General features: G+C 35.7%; 1 protein-coding gene and 1 long non-coding RNA gene across 3 annotated transcripts in view; one reads left to right on the top strand and one right to left on the bottom strand.

The window, feature by feature from the left end:
- LOC140135571 (core-binding factor subunit beta-like) overlaps positions 1-20,837 on the bottom strand; it is a 33,972-nt gene extending 13,135 nt beyond the window's left edge. The window contains exons 1-6 of one of the 2 annotated variants that reach the window (XM_072157109.1): positions 20,505-20,837; positions 18,715-18,801; positions 18,323-18,445; positions 9,113-9,229; positions 7,557-7,676; positions 4,546-4,729 (exon numbers count right to left, since the gene is read on the bottom strand). In XM_072157109.1, coding sequence (XP_072013210.1) covers positions 4,547-4,729; positions 7,557-7,676; positions 9,113-9,229; positions 18,323-18,445; positions 18,715-18,801; positions 20,505-20,582 — 708 coding nt within the window. In that variant the 5' untranslated portion in view covers positions 20,583-20,837 and the 3' untranslated portion in view covers position 4,546. The remainder of the gene's footprint in view (positions 1-4,545; positions 4,730-7,556; positions 7,677-9,112; positions 9,230-18,322; positions 18,446-18,714; positions 18,802-20,504) is intronic. The other variant, XM_072157110.1, reaches the window with a different exon arrangement.
- Positions 20,838-24,181: 3,344 nt separating this feature from the next.
- LOC140135570 (uncharacterized) lies at positions 24,182-26,205 on the top strand. Its single transcript, XR_011856540.1, has 3 exons — positions 24,182-24,293; positions 25,597-25,792; positions 26,160-26,205. It is a non-coding gene; the product is annotated as an uncharacterized lncRNA (long non-coding RNA).
- The last annotated feature ends 205 nt before the right edge of the window (positions 26,206-26,410 follow it).

Raw genomic sequence — 26,410 nt, 5'->3', positions numbered from 1 at the left:
TCAATTCAAAATAGAGTACTAAAGTGAGTTTAATATCTTTTGAAGTGTAACACAATTTTAAAACTTTTATTAACGTAGACTGGTAAAAAGGTTTCAGTTGATTTCATGAGCAAGTAGTTTGCCAGCTCAAATGAAAGCCCTTATGTGCATTAATGTGGCATTTTAGTTCAAATAGTAGCATTTAGAATATGTTGCAGCTTTGTTAGTGCTTTTAATTTCCGCTTCACTGAATGCTTTCTAAGCTGTCCCAACTTTTACTACCATTGAAATATCTGTAGTGTAGCTACTACCTTAAAACTGCTAGCCTAAAACATAGGCTATGTGGTAAACATAGATCATGTATCTTTTAACTTGAAAGAATGCTAGTGTGTTGCTAGTGATACCTAAGCCAGGCCAGTGTATTCAGTGTAGAAAATCAAAGCCATACCTGTATCCGAAAATACCAAGCTGAATAAAAAGGTCCTTTATTTTCTGTTAAAGCATTCAAAATTAGCCCTTTCTTGAAGGAAAAATTCATAGAAAGTGCACTGTTTTGGTAAAAACATTGAAATCTGGCCTTTTTTTGAAAGAAAGTCACAAAAGGTCCACTTTGGAGCCAGTTGCATGGGGACTTGCACCCCCAATAAATTGTGGCTATGGGCCTGGGGGAATCCTTCAGTTACACTGTGCATGGACAAAATGATCAATTGCCATATCATTGTATTCATCACACTGACTTAAGTGGTGTGTATGGGAATGCAATTGAACTAAGTGTGACTCATGATAAGGCCCTTCACAATTAATTCTTAGTTTCCTGTTTCATGGTTGAAAACCAGGGATGAGGCGACTTTTAATTATTAATTATTAATTATCTTTTATTTTCTTTATTTTGAAATAAGTGGTCTAACCTCACGCCAAGCCATTTTGACAAGGAGCATGCATTTAATTATTTTACTACTATGTTTGATTTTATACATAAGTAATGGTACAATTAGGTTCTATGTTTATTCATCATTATAGATGATATGATCAAAGTCAGAAAGTAGCAAATGGTAGCCATTAAAAGTTATTTTTAAAGAGAAAATCCAAAATATAAATAAAATAATTAAATATTTCGCAATTCTCTACTTTGGACGCGGGCGGGAAACAGGAAACTAAGAATCAATTGTAATTGGCCTAAGAACATCTCACTTAAAGATATAATTTCTGTATTTGAGTAGAGCACATGTATTAAAGTGAAAGTGGTTCTGAGGTTCTCTGTTACAAATATATGACAGAGACAAAGGACTGAGAGTGATCACACAGAGTATAAATTAAACAGATAGTTTCATAGGGAGTTTCTTTAAAATGACTTGGTATTTTGGCCAATTCTATGATTAAATAAAACACAGTGCTACATACTATGAACCTATACAATCCAAAGTGTGGGTACCACATACAATCATAGAAACAAGAGTGGTTATTTGCCACTTGATGTGAAGGCTTTGCCACTCTGTCAGGCCATTGGCGCTGTGCTTGTGCATTGTGTGGCTTTGCCGCTCGTCCCCCCTTGATGACAAGTAGGCACTCTTTGCTAAAGACTAACTTGAGAATTGACCGAATATGCCACCTAAGAAACTATCACCTTTATGGTAACCAGCTGATGAGGACTATTCCTCTTGTACATGCCAAGTTTATCAAGTGATATGTACCCTAATCATTTAAAATTGAATAGCAACTTTCGTATGATCCTTTTGAAAAATTGGGATTCAGGGACTTCAATTTATTTCCTAATTCATAGTTGTTTTGAAAAAGAAAATTAAATTCAAATTAACATTAATGGCTTCTTAATTGCAACATTAAGTATATACTATAGAAAGTTAGAAACTTGGAATTCCCTCAACAGGGAAATTGGTTAAAACTGAAACCTAGATGTAATAACCAGGTCTATGATTTTATAACGTGATGATTTTTACAAGTACTTCCTAGAGCTGCTAGAAATGGGGACTATCAGATTCATTTTTGTTCTGCTATATAGATTATAGAAACCAAAAATCGGATTTGCTCATTTTGAAAGCTGCATATTTGGCAGAATTGTTCAGTACAATAATTGTAATTCTTTCCATTTGTCATATTTTGTATTGATTGAATGTAGATTGTAATTCTGAAGTTGCCAGTTCTTATCTGTAGCGCAATAAGTTAAGAATTTCCTGAATGCAGAAAAATAACTCTTAATCTTAAAATCTAAATTGTAAAAAAAGAACCCCACTAAATTTCAATGGATGAACAACTCATCCATATCAGAAATCAATGGGTATCTGTTGACTATCGAGTTCAAATATCAAGCAGACAAACAACCACTGCTATTCTCTTTAAATGAAGAATCTAGTAACAAACACCAAACCCCTCACTATGAACCAATGGTCTCATCCCAATGACATAGTTCAATAACCTTAATTTAACACTTATAGTGCAAAATTTGACCTCAAGTTGCAGAGTATGAGTTTTTGTACCCAAATTTTCAAAGGTCATTCAATGAATGTACAAATGTATTGGGGTTAAAGAACTGTGTCCTGATAAATGAGAATGTTGTGGATCCTAGTGCCTCATTGGCCCAATCATGGAAGCATGTTTTGTGTGTAGCAAACTTCAAGCAGAATTGCTGTACTCAACAAAGACTACAATGATTGATCATGCTCTATTATCTTGATAGAGAAGCCAGTGCCATTGACATCGCCAACCTTCAGGAACAATTAAAAGCTTAGTCCATAGATAACCTATACCATGTCGGCATCTTGTCAAATGGCAGCTAAGGGTCTTCATACAAAATGGCTGCCATTTGTAAAACATTTGCTGATTACTAATTTGGTTCTTGCGAATTTGCGATACAATTTTTGTTCGTATGATAATAATTGTATTCAATTTATATTTGTGTAGATCTACTGCCTGATTGCAAAACATGATGAACGTTACAAACGTTGATCAAATATTTTCGTAGTATTCGTTCCGAAAATTGATAATAAGAAAAGGGCAGCTATTCTCAAAACATCCCAGCATTAACCAATAGATCTGTCATACAAGTGTAACGACTTAAACGATAATGAATGGCAAATGAACTGATAGTCGCAGCATGGAGATAAACTCCTCCAGGCTACAAACCAATTGACTACCAAGCAACAACCTCCTGCTAACCATTGTGACTACAAAATGGACGGAAATAGGCCATAGAGCCACGATTACCTTGTAACCGTGACAATGACCCACGTGTACCCTGAGTTACCCTCCCCCTTGTCCCAGTTCCTTGTCTGTCTGTTGGGGTCAATGACTTACTGTGAGCGGACATTGAACAGTGAATGCTAGTTAAAATGCTTTGAATGAATGTACTCGAGTATGCATTGAATGTAGATTCGTTTATTGCAGTTTTAGCTTGGGTAGCGATTTGGTTCAAAAACAAAGCTTCTCACCTTAAATTCAAAATTTTACAAGGGTCATTGCCAGAAAGGTGAATAAAGGTACACATTAAGACTTTCTCCATGGTGTAGTCAGGGGTATGAGTTGCTTCATATCCCTAGTGTAGTCCTCTATGGTGCTATCAATTTCCACCACATAAAGACTTTCCTCCATGCACACATTATGATGGTCTTTAAAAAGGAGTTATTGAAAAGGATAAAGACCTTTTAAACTAAGAAGCAAAAAATTTTGCTTCTTCACTTCATGGTACTTTTGTAAAACAGTTTTTGTATTAAATATATTCATTAAGGAAGGACAAGTTCCGTTCCTGAAATTATATTGGAAAATAACCTGGCAAGTGCAGATGAAAGCTTTTTTATATTTTGGACTGTGGTACAAAAAGTTGTTTTCATATTTTACACATAGGCCCTGAAAACATGGGTGAAATAATTTTTATGAGAGAATGGGAAGTGGCTATATATTTAATAGTTTCTTTCAATTTTTAATCATTCCACAATAGTTGCACTCATTTTTTCAGTTCAATTATTTTAACTTTTAAAATCTGCTTGTCTCATCTAGTGAGCACAATTTGGTCATGTTGGTTAGTGTGTGTGAGTGAGAGTATTATCTGAAAAATTGTTTCAACTGTTGTAATAATCTTTGTTAGTTTAACTGAGACAACCTGCTCTTGCAAGATCTACTTTTCTGAGTACTCAAAGTTCCTATATGAGGGTCCATTCTTTGGAAAATGAGGTATGGTCGAGTTCCCTATTTCAACTAGATCTTGAGCACATAGGCTTCTGGAATAGCCAGCTGTAGAAAAGGCCAATATTTTGATAGGTTCTTATTCTGAACACTTTCCATACCAAGGTATCATTAAACCATGGTCTATAGAAATTTGTGCAAAAGAGTCAAATTAATATATTGGATTTGTTCTAACGGGATGACCCATAAGAGTACAAACAATTTCATAATAGAACTATCAGAATGTTGTTCTGCACCAGCAAATATACAGACATTTGAACATTCAGAAAAGCCTTCAAAAGAGCAGGTTGTACCCATTCATTTCTACATGCAAGTATTAGTCATTTTTGCCAAGATTCCATTTTCTTATCATCATCATCATTCATTATTTACCTCAACATTTATTTCCAATCTGAACTATAGTGATTTTGCCCCTATAGTAACCTCCAACCCCTTCCATAGGAGTGGGGCTGGTGGTGACGGAGGGATTATAGTGTGGAGAAGGCCGGCTGTAATGGGAGAACCCTGACTGATGGTGATGGTTACTGCCAAATTTGCTGGGAGGACTCATGGAGGACTGTACATGGATATAGAAAATCAATACCAATGAAGAGATATGGTAAGGTGCATGGTTATATTGACCAATGAGTTGAGGAGAAATGACAAGGGTGGTTATGAGATGAGGAGAAATAGTAAGGGTGGTTATATCAATGAGATGAGGAAAAATGGCAAAGGGTGGTTAGTTATACCAATGATAAACTAATGGTATAAAGGGTGGTTGAACCAATGAGGTATGAGAAATTATGAGGGTGGTTACCAATGAGGAGAAATTAATGATAAGGATGGGTTTTCAGTTCAAAACTATACCTGAAATAAACTTATCGACTACCGTTGAGCATAAATACATTCAAAGAAGACATGCATGCCAAAAGGACTAAAATTTGATAAGACTTTCATGAGTCTCATGATGTCAGAGAGCACTTTTGATCAAGGGCTTAAACCATATGACCTAAAGACTAAATTAGCAACTTTAATCCAAATTTCACTGCAAAAACATACTCAAAGAAGCTGCATTTACAACAGACTTCCAGAAATGCCTTCATGCACTGAATGAATAAAGAAAATCTTTGAAAAGGAGTTTCAATGTCAAGAAGTGTTATATACATTAGGACACTTTATCTTTCACTAGGCTCATCAGATGAGTTAAAGCATTTAGTCACAAAATGTTGATTTTTTTTAAATCCACTCATTCAAATGATTAGTTTGCATCCTGACATTGTTAATTTGTTTTTGAATCCACCTGTTAGCAAGCCATTATCCAGCATGTGGTGTTTTCCCACCACCAACCATCTGGTGCACAACAATAGGAATTATACAACATGAACTTGTACAAATGTATGTATGTGCACATTTATAATTATTTTTTTATTATCCAAGTGTGAAAGGCAACAATGGTCAGAAAAGACCGAATGTTGTTTAAGTATTTCTGATACACAGCAAGAAAGCAAATAGGGTACACAAACAGATTTGTATGAAACACCAAATGTTATTGCTGGTTTAATTTTTGTGGGTGCAATTTGCATAAACCAAAAGAAACTGATCTGAATAAAGTAAAGTAACCCAATGTTATTTTGTTGGTTAGCCAACATTGTCCTAATGCATGGACAAAATGTATACTTTTTCTGCTCCGAATGATGTCTAATGTGAAACATTGGTATTAACAAGAGCCGAAAACCTATGCTGTGGTTGACCTACTACCCTAATATTGCCAAAGCCAGTTGTTTGACATTCAATACAATATCATAAGGGTGTGTTTCTATTGTTGCAATATTGTTATGATTTGCATATAAAGTGTTTCTGAAATCACTTGTTTCTTTTGTCTGTGATTGAAGCAAGGAAGTGTACCAAATCCAAATGTGTCTGAATTCAATTGTAATCCAATGAATTTTGCACTATAGAATAGGTCATGAAAATAAAACGTGGGTACTTTTTTGGATTAAATATTTTTCTTGTCACTCTCACTACTCGGATGATGAAGTTATTTATGGAGAATGAAAACATAAAATTGATGTTAGGCTGAGTAAAAAATAAAACATGTTTCTTGTCCCTTCCACTTTCTTTTTCATGTTTTTGAGGTTGCTTCAATTTATTCGGTTTTTTTTAAATTCAACTTTTGAAGAAAGACATCTAGGAAGTTGAGATGCTTTCTATAGCCTTTCTTACAAACAAGAAACACTTCTGGAAGGTTTGGCGATCATTAGAGGGGGCTTACCTACCAGAACAATAAAATAACAAAGGCCTCCCTTTTTCAGGTATTATTCTATATGCTAAAAAACAGGGCCAAATATGGGTTTTTACACCTTTTTTCAATAAAAAATATAAAAAACCCTCCTTGCTGGATTAAATATTTTTCTTGTCACTCTCACTACTCGGATCGTAGAGAATGAAAACATAAAATTGATGTTAGGCCGAGTAAAAAATATAACAGATTTCTCGTCCCTTCCACTTCCTTTTTTGAGCAATTCGTCGGTCGCAACACCTAGTGGCGTATGTGATGGACAAAATGTGTTTCCGATCAAAACGTTTTTGAAGGACATGCTACTATTAACGGAGTCGATACTCCTCCACGGTTATCTCTCAGTGGCCCGATTCCATTTATAATTAAAGTGTAAGGTTCAAACTATTAAACTGTATCTTTAATAGTTAACAAGGAATAACTATTATAGAATAATAGCTAGCTCTAAACCTATACGCCACTATGTGAAACAGAAAATTTTGAAAATCACTCTACGCCACTCTATGTGTTGCGACCGACGAATTTATTCATATTTTTAAAATTCAGTTATAACTTTTGAAGAAAGACATCTAGAGGAAGTTGAGATGCTAGCCTTTCTAATATAAAGAAACACTTCTGGTTTGGTGATCATTAGAGGGGGCTTACCTACCAGAACAATAAAATAACAAAGGCCTCCCTTTTTCAGGTATTATTCTATATGCTAAAAAAACAGGGCCAAATATGGGTATTTACATCTTTTTTCAATAAAAAATATAAAAAAACCTCCTTTTTTTGAAATCCTGGTCGAGAAACATGTTTTTATTTTTACCAGACCTTATTAGAGTTTTTGTTGCACCTCAACTTTTCAGAAAACACAGTGCCTGTGACAGCCTCCTCAGCACACTTTTAAGATTGTTGCTAATCACAGCGGACCAAAATTAATGGTAATATTTAAAAAAGGCTGAAATTGTAAAATATTTTAAGGTTTAAATTCAGTGTCTACTTTCAATCAGAAACCTAAACGATGCATAATCGTGATGAAGTACCTTGTTTTGCACCAACTTGGGACATAATAGGAATACATTTCTTGCATCAGTAGAATCCAAAGATATTTGTACTTAGTACTCACCTCAACTTCTGCTTCAGCTTGCCTTTCTAATTCTTCTCTGTGCAGTCTTTGTCTCTCTTCAAATTCCCGTAATCTTCTATTTTGTTGGTCTATTGTTTCTCTTAAAACTACATCTTCGACCTGTAAGTTAGCAATCATTTCAGTTTCAATATATTATGTTACTGATTGTACTTCAATGTTTTAAAATGAAATATGCATGGAGTATAAATTATAAATTGGTTTTGTTCTTGTATATCATATTGTGTTCATGGTGATATAGTTGCTTTTGTTTGCAGACCAAGACCTACTGTTTGGTAGCAGGTAAGTTTTGTAGGTATATGTCTCTACATCGGGGGGTGTGGGGGGTTTGTTTGTGGAGGTGCCTGTGAACGTTTTTGTGTGTGGGGGTGGGATGTGTTACATTTTATTGTTGCACTTCTTAAATTGTCATCATTAACATATGAATGAAGGTATAGATCTTAAATTTATTAAATTTACAAGTCAGTGGACATCTTAAAATTCAAGGGGGGAATTAGCAACACAAAATGTGTAGCTTTCACAGTAGATGTTCATTTTTATCTACACCTGACACACTGTAATTTGTTTACCTGCAGTGAAGAGGGAGTAACTTCTAATCAAATAAACTACAGAATAAACCATCAAGTTTCTAAGTAGTCATTCAGCCAGGCCAATATTGAAAGATATCGGGCCAGTATTTAAAGATATGCCAGTATTGAAAGATATCAGACCAGTACCGAAAGATATCAGACCAGTATTGAAAGATGTCAAGGCAGTATTGAAAGATATCAGACAAGGATTTAAAGATATCAGACCAGTATTGAAAGCTATCAGGCCAGTATTGAAAGATATCAAGGCAGTATTGAAAGGATATCAGACCAGTATTGAAAGGTATCAGGCCAGTATTGAAAGGAACCATGCCATTATAGAAAGATATCAAGCCAGTATTGAATGAGATCAGGCCAGTATTGAAAGATATCAGGCCAGTATTGAAAGATATCAGGCCAGTATTTAAAGATATCGGGCCAGTATTGAAAGATATCAGGCCAGTATTGAAAGATATCAGGCCAGTATTGAAAGACATCAGGCCAGTATTGAAAGACATCAGGCCAGTATTGAAAGACATCAGGCCAGTATTGAAAGACATCAGGCCAGTATTGAAAGACATCAGGCCAGTATTGAAAGATATCGGGCCAGTATTGAAAGATATCAGGCCAGTATTGAAAGATATGCCATTATAGAAAGATATCAGGCCAGTATTGAATGAAATCAGGCCAGTATTGAAAGATATCAGGCCATATTTAAAGATATCGGGCCAGTATTGAAAGATATTAGGCCAGTATTAAAAGATATCAGGCCAGTATTGAAATATATCAGGTCAGTATTGAAATATATCAGGTCAGTATTGAAAGATATCAGGCCAGTATTGAAATATATCAGGTCAGTATTGAAAGATATCAGGCCAGTATTTAGGCCAGTATCTAAGTATATCAAGCCAGTATTGAAAGATATCGATATTATACTAATGATAGTGCTTATAAACAAATATGTAAACAAACCTTTGCTCTTTCTTCATCAAATTCAGCCGCACCTGTACCGTCTAATCTTTGTAAGTCTACCACTCCTTTCCAAAGTATACATACTCCATTTAATATAAAATGTGCTTTCAAATGAACCTGCAAGGAAAATAGACAATCAATTAAATAGATTAAAAAATACTATTGTAAGTACGCCTGGGGGTACTCAGTACAAATGACCATACGGGGACGTGCCGCAAACATGGGTAGCATTTTCAGCCTTCTGGTATATCAATGACCCCTTTTTCAAAGCCTATTTTGGTATATGAATGGGTACTTTTTTCAAAATGTTCGGAAAACAGCCCAATTTTTCCTTAATCTAGCCAAAATTTTCCCAAAATTTTGGGAAAATTTGTAAAAACGAAGACAATTTTGGGTAAATTCGGCCGAAAATTTTGACTTTTGGTATCAATGGGTCCAAATTTCTTGAAAAATTGGTATATTTATGGGTCTACTTCCAAAATCTCAGCGGCATGTCCCTACCAAAACCAAACTTGAGTACCCCCCGGGTAAGTACGTATCAATATGATTTCAGACATAAAGGGACATCCCAAGTAACAACAGTCTGGCTAGTAAACACGTGTATACGATTGAGTAATTGAATTATTATTATTATTAAGCATGTTAAGTGACAATTCTTGGAAAAAGGGGAAGTTGCAACATAATTGAACTCAAAAACACCATTGTTGATGATAGATCGTTCAATTAAGAATAACATAAAACGTATTGTATGCAAATATGAACTCGGGATCAACACAATGAATTTCAATAGTTCATCAATCAAACTACCATTTACAAAAACTGAAAAAAGTTCCATTATCATGATTATGTTGTCAAAAGGTACATATTATGTGCGTAGCAGTACGAAAAGTTGACACAGCACTTTCATGCAACCTCTAATAAAATGTCAAACATGGTGTATCTTGATGTACAAGAAATTAAATCAAAACGTTGAAAACTTTTGAAGCGATCAATTAAAGAGGTAACAGGAATGGGGCGAGACGGCTGATTTTCAACTGGGCGTTAAGTCTTGGAATTCGGTCTCGCATTTGGGTCTAGCAAAACAACTGTACTCCCTGATGAAGTAACGCTCCAGCTACCGTTCTTAATTTCAAATAAGTTTATAAGGAATATGATTCATATGAAGTTTGGTTATGATGAACTGTTTATAAATAGTCAGTTTAGTGTTGGGGAATGCGTAGGAGAGACATGGTTGATATTTTTAGAAACACCACAGGGATAAAAATGAAAATGAGCAAGGGGGCAATACGTATTACATTCGATTGGTAATCCTGATAATACCCGTCTTTTATCGGTGATAATTGAGCTATGAAAGATAGAGTGGGATAAGTGCAAGAGTAAAAATGTAAAATCATTGCTATAAAATGCTAGTTGAACAAAGAAAGTGGGATGAAGTGAATTATGATCAGACCGGGTTCAGACCAAATCAACGGTTAAAACCGCGACGCGCTCAAATCCAACGCTGAAATTCGGCAGCTTGAGTTTTGTTATTGGGACAATGGTGTATTACTTCTGTAAGTTTGAATAGCAAATTGATTCATTTCAAAACTTCCAAACCATGTGTGACAAGAAACTTAATTCTCAATGAAGTTGAAACAATGCCAATATCATTTTGAGTTGAAAGTAACAAAAGTTTGGAACCAACGGTTAACTCCTCGACTGGCTTACGACGTCGTGCCGAAATTTGGCATCCACCGGCAGCTCCAGTTTGGGCCTCAACTTCGTATGTCTTATTTTAAAAAATCCATTTCAAACTCTTTCAAAATCGTGTTTTAAAATAAACGGTATAGTCTTTCCGTTCCTTGATAAAAAGTTGAAACAAAGAAACTGGATCGAATTGAAAAATATTGGAACCAACAGCTTAAACCGCGACAGCCTGAAATACGATGTCGTGCCGAAATGTGTCCTCCACCGGCAGCCTGAGTTTTGACCTGTGTATGTGTGTTTCATTTAATACCAGAGCGAAAGGGAAAAAATACATTTCAAAACTCTCGTACCAAATAATGTTTTAATATAAATAGTATTCTATCTGTTTCTTGATGAAGTTGAAACAAAGAAATCAGGTTGAATTGAGTTTGGAATCAACTGAAACCCACGACACGCGTATATTCAACGCCGCGCCGTGCCGAAATTCGTCACCTCTCACTGGCGGCTTGACAATTTTTCTATAGGACCAAAGATAGGCGTCTTATTAAAGCACAGATTCTGATTAAAATATTATTATCCAGTGGACAGCAAAATCCATTTTAAAACTCAAACCATGTTTTTGTAATAAATGCAATTCAGTTCCTTGATGAGGTGGTATAAAAGTTTCGTTGATTGGCATAAGGACTACCCCATGTTTGTGGCGATGAGTTGCATGCACTGATGGCACAATATTACTAAGCTCAACAGGATTACACAAATGCATAATGATAATTAAAATGGAAGTTCTCTTTTATTTTTTACTGTTTGATTACTTGGTATTAAACTAGTGAAAAAGTTAGCATGGTAAAATTGTTCCACCTACGCGAATAAGGATTTTACTTGCGTTTATAAAATGTGACCATGCATACGTTGGCATTTGGCACTTTACGTTTTGGCTAAGGAACCACGGTCTTGTTGAGCTTATATCTTTAACAACTAAATATATCATCTTTTAAATATAGACCCTAAATAATGTATGGATAAAATTGGACACCATAAAAAAGTTGAAATTTGTTTTTTCAAAACACTTGCCATGGAAACAACAAATAGAATGGGCGATGTTTGTGCCGATTTAGGACGTAGTGTCATCAGGGATGTATCGAGCGTGAAGCACAAGCGAAACGTACAATGTATTCCTAGTTTCAAATCGCTAAATAAAGATAACTTTTAAAGTTAAAATTTAGATCTATTCGTCATTTGTGAGCAGTTTTGCCTCCCACTCTTGTTAGCACGGTGAATAAATTCATCAGTCGGCAGTCAGCCAAAAAAAGACGACCACGATTTAGCGCCAATCTTAGCGGTCGATATCGCCAACAAATCGCGTCGAATTAACATGGAGCGATCGAGGCAAGCAATGGCAAGTACAGTGAGTCACTTGTTTCTCTTCGCATTCAACTTTTGAATTTAGGCCGGATACCAAAGTTAACGAATTATTAGCTACGAAAAGAAATACATGTTAAATTATGGTTTTGTGGTCGCCTACAATTCCTAATCTTTCTATGTGATGTAAACAGGCATTTCGAAAAAGGCGGGAAAGGGGTTATTCGGTTTAAAAGTTCAACGACCAATTACACCAAGCGAATAATTTGTTGTCATGTCAGGACTGAGCTCGCCGCCATCTTGTCTTTGTCATCGATGATGTGAATTCGACTACTAGTATCTGATGACGAGAGTTTGCGCGACAACCGGGCAATGTTAAATGAGCAATGTGGATTGAGATTGTAAAGGACACAGCCTCTAAACTTTCTAGTCTCATCATTTACCATGTCCACAAGATGTTCTTATTTCAAAATATGAAGAAGAAAAAATCCCGACATAAGCTAGCCTACATGTATTATACAAGTTCGTGATACTTTAGTATCAAGTTTACATCGTCCGATGTGTATATCATGTACATAGGGTGCTTCAACCTGAAGCACATGAACAACATTCTAGATGTATAAACGTGTCCATAACATAGATATCGTTTGAATAAATCTATAAGAAATTTCACCAGTGTATAGCTTGTTTGAATGATGGGACGAAATATATAATATTTAACACTATAACATGATAGGCCACATCAAAGGTCCAAATCATATGACCCACAGGCCCTACCAATTGCGTCAAATTGCATTCTCCGCTCGCGTGATTTGAACGGGCAACATGTAGACTTCTGAAGTCGTGAGAAATCGGGACTTAAGGAGACTTTTTGGAGTATCTAAATAAACTTCATCATGTTCATAGAGCTTTACAAACACAATAAATACCCATACTATATCTTCCATTTTGTGCATACAAGAAAACAAACCCGAAAAAAGGTGTTTACCGGCTCAAAGTTATTGGCATCACAAGGCGTGTAAAGGTTTTGTCATATTTGTAGCGAAAACAGTTATTTTGATTTGAATTTTGGCGATTTGGAACTTTGGTTTACATATGAGCACAGAAAAGTTGACCATGAAACCTTGACAAAAACTAAAAGTTCTAAAACAATATGGTTTGTTAAAATACGTGGTAGGCATAACCGTGCATGAAATAATTTCGAAAACATGGAATTTCGTAACTGTCATAAAGAACGCTAAAATTGACCGCCAATTCGACTCACATGACCTGAAGACAACGGAAGGCACGCTTATAACAATTTGGTTTTAACATGTTGACTATTTCAAACCAAAAACTTTAATTCCTGGGTCACTAACTTGATATTGTTCTTAAAGTTGTGCCTTTTGTTCATATTATTACCCCAACGCGCGTCGGCGCGTGCCTGAAGATTTAGGTTTTACGCTCGAATTGACGGAAATCATGTTTACGATTTCGAACCTGATGGTGGTTGGTTGGTTGACTGGTTAAGAACTTGGCAAGAAAGTTGTTGACGGCGAAGTTTACCAATTGTTGTATGGATTCGTAACGCCGGACGTACCGGGCGACGACCCTTATGATTCATAGTCATCTTCACTAAGTTGGTATTTCGAAATTTTTATCAGAAAGTTTGTCATTGTCCTTTTTGTAAAAGTGGTGTTTAGTGAAGATCTTAATAAGTGCGTGAACTTTTCTGGTATAACTTGGCAAACTTATACAAAGAAAAGCAAAACGATGAAATTGAGAAGTAGCGGGAAAAATAGAACACAACTTTTATGAATGTTCTTATGGTCCTTTATACCATGCACGTAGGCAAGTGAGTCGTGGTTGGCTTGCGGTGTTTGGTACACTACTAGAACAAATATGTAATGTAATATTATAACTCCGCCTGAACATCTAAAAGGACGCTCTATAAAAAAAAACACTTACAAAATACAAGAAAATTATACAGAAAGAACATGCTTCATTAACCACAATAAAACTGTGTGTTTCTTTGAAATGTTTCTCGTCCAATTTTGGACGGCTAAGTTATCCGCGTCTAGAATTCAAAATAACGTCCACAAATAGCCAATCCAGACTGTGAATTAGTCAGATAAACAGGTTAAGAACTTGTCTATCACCAACAGCATTGACGCATGTGATTTGGCGCGAGTTTTAAAAGCACGCTCTGTAAAAAGATGACCCAGTTGTCAAATAATGTTTTATTTTTCAACTGCGTGCTTTACAATGTGAGTAACATCAATACTTATATATTTTAAAGTAAAATTGTCATGATTGCATAAGATGAAGTTGTTAACTATTTGTCCACTTCCATTATAATTTGTTATGCACCGAAAATCATCTTACGAAAATAACTAAGAGTTTCCACAAGCGTCTTTAGAACCTGTTTGGTAAATAGCGCTAATTGATGCTACTTTAAAAGTCTTCTTGAAACGAATCAACTGGAGAAATCCACCACGCAAGTTGACAAGCACACTCCTCGCTTGTCAACATTCAGAGTCAGACGCTAACATTGCCAAGCAAGTAATCACTTATGTTTTCTTATCCTTTTCGTAGTTTTCTCTTTCTCTTTTAACTTCCAAATGGTGAATTGACTCGTGAAAACAACATATCCAATAATGGTGTAATTCATGTCGTTGTCGCCTTGTTGGTCGCCATATCAAGCTGTTCGTTCACTATCTACTTTTCCACCTCCATGAATCTGGGCACGTGCGGCAACTTACAAAAGTCAATGACTTGCATCTCTAACTTTGGCTCTTTGCCCCTTTTGTCATGTTTGTTGAAAAATAATGTTGTACATGAAATCGAAAAAGTTCATTCTCAGCGTGCTATAACACGTGGTGGATTCAGGAGGTTGAATTCTGTAATTTTCTTTTTTCAAGTTCTTTTGTACGTAGATTTGTTTTGCTTCTCCTAATTCTATTGTGCGTGAAGTTTTAATCATCGTGATCATAAGGTTGGCACAATGGTAAGTTCAGATGTGACAGACACTAATTTGGCTATATACTTAATTGCACCAAAAATCATATTGTATATGTATAAGATTGAAGTAGATATATGGAGATGTAAAGACGTGAAAAGGAGTGCATTCATATTGAATCGTGATAACAAATTCGAGAAACGCGCAATAATGTACCACTTTTACGAATCGGATATAGAGTGTAGCTACATAATAATCATTGTCAAAATTTACAACAATGTTAACACGCCTCGAGTGTACATTGTATATTCTGTTTTAACATCAACATGGTAAATATACCGCATTCAACTTACAAATTTAAATTAGAAACTCACACCAAAACAAGTGTAACCCGGATTATCACAGATTTGTATATTTTGCAATACGTTGCAGTATTTCTACGAGTGAGTACGCCGTCGTATTAATCACAGTATCGGTGCAGCCGGTCACTATGTGAGTGGTAGAGCTTTCGTCAGATGTGTCTCTGACTTCATCAGGACTGATGTATTCTGACGAAAGCTCGACCACTCACACAGGACCCGGCTGCACCGGTACTGTGATAACCGACCGGCGTACTCACTCGTAGAATTACTGTATTCCATTACGTTCCAATGCTGTAACTCATGCTGTATCTACTTTTATCATTTGAACTCGGAGTGGTCCATTATTAGTATAAGTTTGGGTTTTAAATTTCAGAATCATTAATGACTTCTTTATACTAAATTAAGCATAACTGAGTCTGGTAGTGTCCACTTGAAATCAATTAATGGTGGTTCTCTGAGTCTTGGCACAGATTAAAGAAGGATTCCTTTCTGTGGTCTGGGTTTCTATAGTCAGGGTAATTTTTGTTACAAATATTCTTAGTCATTTTCAGCATGTTCAGCAAGTACATCATGTACTCATTGCATGTAACGTTGTTAAGTCAGTGAATCTTCATAATGGAATTTGTGCACTTCTTTACGAGCATAATTAATGTGATTGGCAAAAATCAATAGCGGAAACGTGATTTCACATTAAACAAACATAACTATACATAAGAAATGTGGTATGTGTGTAGGTGTGTGTCAATGTCAATAGTATAACCATACCACCTTTGCCTTGCGCTTCGCTGTCTTTCATAAAATGAGTACAGTATCATTCGTAAGGGCTTTTTCATACCTATATAACTACCAAATTTCTTAAGGCCCACTTCATATTCTAATTCAAAGGTTATATGCATGAGGATTCAATGATCCTTAATTTGAGATAAATTTTTCAACGCCAATTAAATGAAACATATCGAAACGCTAATTTGTAAATATTACTAGAGTATAGCATTGCCAGGGTTGTTAAATGGTTCTTATTACTTAATGTTAAATGTTTCTTATCACTTAAATGTAACAGATTAATCATGTTAATGGGAGTTTGTATAGGTTACATTGTATATAAGGGAAGCTCTTCCAAATAGTGGACATCCTCTATGGCCGAATGTTACATATTTATTTCCTGGTATGTACGTAGAATCTCATTCCATAGTTCCAACTACCTCAGTGACGTTGTAGACTATTGGAGTCAATAACGGAATTTCCGTTTCCTTTGCTGAATGCTGGCTAAATGTCACTTGTATTGGATTGGTCTCGATACAACTCCTGATGATGTTTATTTTCTGGGATCTTATTTTTTAATGCGTTTATTTATTATTTTATTTATTGATTGATTTATTTATTGAAATTTAGGTTATTCTAGATATTGGTAATAGTCAGTGTTTTGGACTTGACAAGTAGTCAGCAATTTTTTCCTATCATGAGCTTTTAATGCCTATCCTTTCAACTTTATCAGGTATACGGTGACCATGGTGGCTAGGCTGCGGAAAGGATCTGCCTTGGTTTATTTGATCTTCATTGGTGGTAGAGGGTAATATAACTTCAGTGTAAGAACTGCTTTCTAAGCAGACCTTCGTTTCTCTGTTTCTCTCTGTCCACCAAAAGGGCCTCGATTGATACGGACGCTTTAAAAACATTGTAAACGTCTCAACAATATTGCTCAGCATTAACCATGTTAACGTGTAATCTACTAGGTCCGCATTTTAGAGACAATATTAAACGAGTTTTCGGTTGGGGTAGGTGGGGAGTTGCTGAACATTGTTGAACTGTCCCAAACTCATAATTGCCTCTAATGTAGACGATGCCATTCTCATTATTGCATCCCTGCTGCAAAAGGTAATGTATTTTTACATGCCACTTTCAAATAACATGGAGAAGTCCAATACCACGGTAGTCATTGTATTGTTAGTACTAGTGGTATATATCTTAACTACTGAGTAGTAGTATAATTTAGACTATTGTTTCAGTAATTACTTTTAAGTAATTACTGAAACAATAGTCTAAATTTTAGGGTTTGTGAAAGCAATTAGCCCCGATCCCGATATTACTAGTATATTTTCCAGAAATAATGAACTTCTTGTTTAATATTGAAGTCTATATGCAACACGTGTAATTTTGGCTTCGTTCCGGGGCTTCGTTCAGCTTCAAATCCCAAATATGTGACAGTGAATGGAGTAAACATTAATGTGTCGTGTTGTATTTGGTGTGTAATCACGGTCAGGAAACTTCATGTGTATGTATAATCATGGTACTGTAATTGGATTTCTACCAAACGTGAATTTATCTATAGTTCCTATGAATGGTCGCTTGAAAATAATATACCGTATACGTGATATCGTCCGCATGGCCGTGGCCGTGGCCTAATTCATTTAAGTCGTTTAAGTATATAACACGTGTTTCCACACTATTCTGTACGGTATTGAATGTCTTTTAATATATAATTATAATACACCCACATCGATTCGTAGTATTTTTCGATCAATACCGCTGTTAATGCAATTGGTATCCGTGTTAACATCTGTAGTCGACTTCCTTCCGATGCACGACAGGGACGGTCTAGCGTCCTCGTTCAATGTCGGCAAGATACGATGCGCGATGTCGTAGTATATGTGGGAATCGTGTGCTATAATTGGCTCCGTTTCTGAGAAACTCCTCTTAGGCAGCCGTTTTTGTTTCCCAATTGATATGGATGCTTTCGTGATCCAGTAGAAAGGGCACTGAATACATTGAGATGAAGAGCAAATAAACTGATGTCAAAAATAGAACTAATAGTATTAATAGAAGTAAACTAGTAATAGTATTAAACTTAAGGTAAATGTATCTTACCTTTCCTATTTCTCTATCGAAATCAACAAATTCCCGTGGTGGTGGTCTGTCTGGTTTATTTTCTCCGATCCACGCGTCAGGAAGAAATTGAAGATTTAAATTTGTACCAGTACCTACAAATGCCTGAAAATTGACATTAAATAAATAAAAGCAGATGGAATTTAATTATCATATTTTTAACCATAGTGTTTTTTTAATCACATTATGCTTTTCAATTCTCATGACATAGCCTACATGTATAAGTCTTATTATTCTACGTGACATCATATTGTACATCATTGCATTGTCGCTGATACACAACAAGGCAATACAGTCAAATTAAACTAAATAAATAATTCTAATGATGATTTGTATCATAATTAGGTTTCAGAATTGTTCGCTGCTGAACTTACTATTTCTGCATGGCCCTCTCTGCATCCTGCTTGAAATCTAACTTGTCTTTCTTCATGCGACCTGTCCCTGTATCCTGTGTATCTCACCTACGAAGAAAAATTAACAAACGTTCATTTTAATATACAGTGATATTTTTTATAAATGAATACTGAAATTGTGTATTTGTCACATGGGTATAAAGTTCATATTGATATGTCTTGTGGTAATAAAATGTGTACAATACACGTTAAGATGCTTACATTTCTCATGGTGTTAACAATAACAAGCTATTGTTGGTTGTGCATTGTTGGTTGTGATAATGACATCTTAATTTGGTATTAGTGTAAAAATTCATTCGAGTTAATGCTTCCTAGTTTTAACAAGCTATTGTTGGTTGTTATACTGAAATTTTGTATGAAGATACTCAAATTTGCTAGTTGTAGCAAGCCATTCTTGGGTGAGTGGATACTAAAAGTATATTATTAAAGCATGCAAATGAACCAGGCAATTGTATTTGTTTAATATCAAATGTAAAATGAATTTTTGGAATAAACTTGTTCTAGCATGAGTTACCAAGACGAAGCTTGTAAATTGTAATAAACGTTACTTACGTTACTTGTTGTTCTTTATCTTTCTACTCAGTGTTATTAAATAATAATATGTTATTTCAGATGTACATCGTACTTGCCCTAATTCACTGTGTGTCTGTTTACTTGATTAAAACTGTAACCAATGCAAAACTGCATGTGGAAAGGCCTGTTTACTTTGTATGGACAAGAATATTTGGTATGTGGAATTGTGGATACACAAATTCTAATATTGAAGCTTATTGTTATTATTAATTATTATTAGTAATAAGGCCGTGTAAAATTAATATTTTGGTTCTCGTCCCCTCAGGCTCCTCAATTTCTGGGATTTGTCAGATTTTTTTTTTTTTTTTAGATTTTTCAATTTTTTAGACTTTGGAATGATTTATGAAATCTTCATACATATAAATAAGTTTATTAGAGAACAAGCATCACTTCCAAGTCTTTTGTGGTACTCTAGGGGTTTATCCTCAGAATCTCACATTAAAAAAAAAAAAGAAAAAGGGCCTCATCGTTTCCTCGAGCACTGTTGGAGAAGACCGAAAACTACTGACAATGCTAATTTTACATTGAAAAAACACACAAAAAAACACCTCCCTCCCTCATCAATTCATGAAAATCCTCTGGACGAGAACCAAAACATTAATTTTATACGGCCTAATAATTAATAATAACAATAAGCTTCACCGTGTCATTAGAGTAGTATTACACAAATGACATAGTTATTGGCCTTAGATATAAGTGAATACTAATAGTGTAATTGTATGTACTGAAGTGAAAATTATTACATGCATAGATATAAAAGAAAACAGAGACATGCATCATAGCACGTAAAAATGACAGGTCCTTTTACATTTGGAATAAAGTTCCTTGTATTGTATCACGATCAGCTGATTGCTACATAGTTGTGGTTTCGGTTATGACGCAATGACAACCTTCAAGTTCAAACCATAACACGGCCAAAATACACGTGTATACGGTATAGCACTACACGTATAGCAGGTTCTTAACACTTAACTGTTAATTCCGGGTTGAACTTGAACAAACAAAACTTTAAAGAATCACTCGATCAGTTCTCGCACTTGCCAATAGCAGTACAGTGACATACACTTGAACTGAACTTGAAGCATGTCAACATTGGATACCACCAATGCACCATCACATTTATATGCATGCATCGGGCAATACTATACCAGTCCGGTATAACTTTTGGGATGACTTACCTCCGATTCACGTCCTATTTTCCTAAAGAGTTCATCATTTTCAAATTTATGCCTCTGATCTGGCACTACACGCGGCATTTTGTCAGTTTTTACAATAACCGATGCCAGCTAGAAGAAATATAATTCCTGTAATGTTGACGCCGTGTTGCAGTAGTAATTCCACAGGATGATCTGTTCCTGGTTACCTGAGTGTACGATGATGTATACTGACACACTTGTGATGACTTGTGTTAAAAACGTTCAGTCTATGCTCCTCCCCATGTATTGCTATTGTATTTACGATTCTCGATTCATTCATTCATGGCAATTTACCGGAAGCCACACCCCCGCATCTAGGAATTGTGATTGGAGTTGTACGTACTACGTCACTCGGTGACTAAGTTGGACAGTTCCATTTATGCGGGGGTGGTTATATAGCAGCCGAGGTCATCCAATGCCAGGCGCTACGCTGTGCGGTTTTGGGGAATTCTCGAGAACACCGCGTAAATATAAATTTTTATGAACTCAAGATTTGTTTTATAAAATGTTGTACAACACGATGTATTGGTATTTTATTGTTTCAAATCATTCAAACGATGCTGCTAGATGAGAAAATTTTATTATCGACGCAAAAAATTATAGTATAAAATGGCATGAGATTGAGAGGGGATATCTCTTGATTATTAATAGCTTTTAGTAGTAGTAGCGTGTTGTGTGTTATGTACTGAATAAGTAAACACTATCCACGACGTAATAGATAAGTAGTGGCAATAACTGGAATTCGCAATTTATTATCGATTTATTGTTTTAGATTTGAACACAATTGCAAATATTTATTGGAATTTGTTGTTTGCCATTTTGTTTAGTGTCATTTAAGGTTCAAATTAATAAGATAAAAATATTATATTCTTATAAAACCATCTTTGCACAAATATGTTGTTCCAAATCACGTGTTTAATTTAGAATTTTTCTTAGCAAATGAACAAGACAAGTGGTTGAGATGCCACTTTTGTCGTTGTTTGCCATTTTGTTTAGTGTTGTTATTAAGATTAAATATTGTATTGTCAAAGCGTCTTTCAAAAGAAATTGTCCCGGGAAATTGTGCACAAATATGTTATTTCAAATTGCAAACGTGTTAATTCAGAATGGACTAGACAAGTGTTTTTAGAATTTAGATGGTTGTTGTTTGCCATTTTAAAGTGTCATTTAAAGTTCAAGTTAATATAAACATAAATAAAAAACTAAAATCTTTCAATTCAAAAGAAATTTGGCAGAAATATGCTGTTTCAAAATTTTCTTAGCAAATAAGCTAGCGATTTTAGATGATAGGTATGGTTGTTTAAGTGCCATATAGGGTACCAATTATAAATATTTAATCTTTTAAAACAAAGTTCGTACAAATTATGTTAAATTATGTTGTCAACATCAAGTATTTGTTCTTAGGGACCGTTCACAAACACAAAAAAATTCATCGCAAAAAAATTGTGTGGTCATTTTTTGCAGGGCCCCCCTTAGGAGGGTCAAAAAATTTCAGCCCCCCCTTTTTGCATCAGCCCCCTCCAACAAGTGTTTGTGAACGGTCCCTTAGAATAGATGATTACTCGGTTTGGTATCTTATATCATGCTCCTCCAATACATATGCTTATTATAGTGGAGACATAACTTTTCTATCTTTGATCTCTGTTAATATTTCCATTAATTGCTTTGCTTGTTTCATAATCATGTTTAATTGTAATTTATTATTAATGATAATTACTATTATTATTGGCATCATCATCATCACCATTCACCACCGTAAGGGAGAGCGTGGCGCAGTGGTTAGGGTACTTGCATTTTCCCGGCGGTGGTGATTTGCTGGGATATTGACTTGGAAAAAAAAAAGTCTGAAATTAATTGGCAACTTAAATTCAGACTTCCGCTCTCCCCATGGTTCATTTAGAATTGGGTAAATGAATTGTGAAAGTACTCCGTCCTTCGGAGGGGACGTAAAGCCGTTGGTCCCGCGGTGCAGAGAGCCATACATGTACATGTATTTCGCAGCCAGTTTCGAAAAGAGTAGGGTGTTTTAAACCCCTGACTGTTCCCAATCCGTCCCGGTGTTCAAAATGGACCCCAATGGAAATAAGCTTCAATAGAGGCTTTCTTGTGTTATCCAGGGTTGTCAAAACTCGAACAAATCAAATCAAAAATGAAAACATCATTTTTGAAAATGTGATTTCTTTTTTTCCATAGTTTAGTATTGCTAGTACATAGAAGTGGAAGGACTATGCCTACAAGCTTCAACAATTGATATTGATAGAAAAACAGGGAACAAGTCAATAACAAAAGTTGAAATTAAACAGGGTATGTTAAAATTCTAATCACTTTTAAAGTTAACTTGAAAATTTTTGAGTCAAGCAGAGGTACAATTATTTTTAAATACATAACAAATTTAAATCTTGATTTGATTCGTACACCGTATTGATTGCTCTTGATATCATAATTTATTTTTAAAGAATGAGTAAACATATTTCATGACCTAACACTTGTATATCTATATCTACCGGGGGCTAGACACTACAACGTTATTAATGTCATCATGACTAAGTGTCATCAAAGCATAGCATAACCCCAAATCAACCTCAATTTTCAGATCCACCAGACAGTCTATACTTAACGTCAATGTGCGTACCATTTTAAAATCGATGACATGCTTAACCCGTCTGGCCCTTCCCCCGCTCAAACCATAGACACTAAATATATTTGGTCGGAAACACTGTGGGTCGGAAAGAATTGATTAAGTGGACTGCGTCAAGTGTAGGCCAATAGACGCAGTGACCCATGTGACCCACCCCCATAAGGTCAGTAAGGTATTGGGACAGTGACTTTGTCATTGATGGTCAGATGCCACTTGGTAATCTTTTTATGTGTCAGGTGGTGGCACATCTTAAAGGACGTGGAAATGTTCAGGCTGAAGGGTTAAGGTTTAGGGTTAGATTGACCTGGTATGTGTGTGTTTGGGGTGGGTGAAGGTGGGGCGTGTATGTGTTGGAGGAGGTGAGGGCTGTGCGCGGGTGTTTATGTGTTTAATTGACTGAAGATATTTGACTAGAATAGTAGAAAAATATATGGGACCCTATAAACCCTCTATTTTGGTGTATAAAACAGAGGTGTTAAAACACTGTGATTTACGTAATGCTACCCGCACATCGCTGCTTCTGTCGACGATCATCATCATCATTCATTATCCTTCGGCTGCGGAGCAGGCGACCACAAGATTTCTTTATGTACAGCGTCTTTTGCAAGTGCGGCTATCTGTTCTGCTTGAATGCCTTCATCATACCCTAGCATACGTTGAATGTAGATTACATAGGCGAGATGATGAATACTATTTGATGCTAATAAATCATCGAACATATTGAAAGTAATGTTTAAGATTGTGTTACATCGTGCACCTGCAATTAACTAATTTTTTAATCCATGTCAATTTAAATTGGTCAAATATTCTGATAATAGAAATCATTAGTCAGATTTATGATATCACAATTACTTTAGAGCTGCTGTCTGCTTGTATATTTAACTTATTTACATTTATATAAGTAAGAGCGAAAACACATCTGAGGTCAATAACCGCCACGAGAACGAAAACCTTTCTCTCTCCTCTCATGCTCCTCTCTCAGAAATGCCCGTCTGTGCACTCCAATATCGAGGTCGGGTAGCAGCCAGTCAGTGATCGTAAGAGCATCTTCGACATAACATGCCCGTGCGGATTCCATCATATTGCCTAAGAAAAAAAGTATTTGGTCGATGCTGAATGTCTAACAAAATCAGGTTAGTAGGTAGTAGCAACTTAATACTACGAACGCGGTAAATAAGGTTCATCGCAGTACAGTTTTATAAATGTACTGCGATGAACCTTATTTACCGCGCTTGTAAAGTATTTCACTGCTTTTTGTCAGTGTTTGTACAAATACTAGGCATATTTGTACTGCTTTCAATGTATTTTTAATATAAAGGTTTCTAATATGACAATGAAAGTATAAAAATTCGGTTAAATATTTGTTAAAATTGCAAACTTGTCTTTTCTTTTGGTTGTGACATCCACGGGGTGAGATTGTAGGACATAATGTGATACTTCTGCATTGGACAAATACTGTCGTTTGTGTCATGATAAAACACATCAAGGAGGTGAAAGCAGCTTATGTTGCCGTACTGGGTTACATCAGATTTTCTCCCTCGTATTGCATCACAGATCTGTGATTGCATGCATTACAGAAACATGATAAATATCACATTAAATATCATTAGTGGATTTTTGAGGTTCAAAGGGGCTGTAAGATTAAGAAATGTCAAATGAGAAAACATTTCCGTATTTTGATAGATTGAATATTCAAAGAGCCTATTGAGCAGTTTAGAAACAAAATATGTAGTATTGGAAATAAGAGACATATTGCGTTAAGCGTAACTGCTTGAATGTTGTAAGGATGACTCCGGCAATCACAACATTATGCCTTATATGTTAGAAAAACAATTATCAAGCACGAACCACGTTGTTTTATTTAAAACAAACTCATAATGACCATAAAAACAGCCGGCTCTCAACACGCGATATCAAAATTCCCGCGCCGAAATTGTCTAGTGCAATGACGTCATGGCCTTACTTCTGCTAAATTGTTATCAGTCTTCGTTGTATTACTAGGTTACATTGCGTACACATGTACATATTGAACTGGACTTTGACCAAAATTGAGGGAGCAATTAATGCCCTTTAACATGTTCAACTACTCCAACTGGTCTGACCACTTGAGTTGGTAACACAACTACTGCCACCGCCACTAATACAGCGACGGCGACCACCAGTGGCAAAATCTCCGTTACGGTACTACCCATCACTTCTAAGACCTAGTTTACAACCAACTATTGTCGTTCATTGTACCACAACACCATTAAGTGTTTAAAAGTTTAAACTTCCATCGCTGAGCGACGAACGATTAATATTTGACCAACGAGGTAGTGCGCTTATCCAAACGCAAAAAGCGCTATACCTCATTGGCTAAAACAAATCGCTCGTCGTTCAGCGATGGATTATAAATTCATCTAGTCCCCTATCATGTAACACTTATTTACGCTACAGGTCTCTTTGATGGGGAAGCGGCAATGGTCAGTGCATTGTTCAGTCCAGCTTTCCAGAAAGTGACCTTCGCCTAAGGCAATTGGTTGTCAAATGTTGACAGTTGATAGCAGGTGTCATTGAAGCATTTTTTTTGCTACAGTATCATGCTTGGTTTGGTTTGGTTATTACCATGCACCTAAACATTGGTAAAATCAAGGTACGATGTATTTAGCGTAGTATGATGTAAACATTTAAGGACTGTTTTTCAATCAGTCTCATCAGCATTCTCACTTAATATTGAAGATGAAAATCAAAGGGATAAGTCGAGAGATAAGTATGTTTTTGTTTGGATTTTATAAGCAAAAGACATGTAAGAAGATGCTTTTGTCAAATAATGTCGTGTTTGGTTAACATTATGCCTAGTTAACCCATTTATTGAATTCATTACATAATTTATCACTCAGATACCGACAGAGTTTTAATATTTTAATGCTTCAATTTACTAAGTTGTACCAGGTAATGACTTAAAAATGATGTATGCTCGACAAACAATCCTACCTGTCTCATCCACTCTGTCTTTGCAGATCAAGACATCGGCAAAATAAGAGCCAACGACTCCGCATTCATTAAGGGCGTATTACACTAAATCACTGCGCGAAAGGTGCAATGGTGATGAGTTCCGGTTAAACGTATATGCCTACATGAGACAATGTGGTGTCCTTAGGGACCATGTTCTTCGTGAGGTTGGCATGTTCTGATTTAAATGAAAGATGCTAACCTATTAATGACTAAAATAGATATGAAATTATACAAATCGATTTCACAAGAAAAGTAG

The sequence above is a fragment of the Amphiura filiformis genome, chromosome 16 (assembly GCF_039555335.1).
Source record: "Amphiura filiformis chromosome 16, Afil_fr2py, whole genome shotgun sequence".
Taxonomy (NCBI): domain Eukaryota; kingdom Metazoa; phylum Echinodermata; class Ophiuroidea; order Amphilepidida; family Amphiuridae; genus Amphiura; species Amphiura filiformis.
This window is presented reverse-complemented; position numbering and strand designations above follow the sequence as displayed.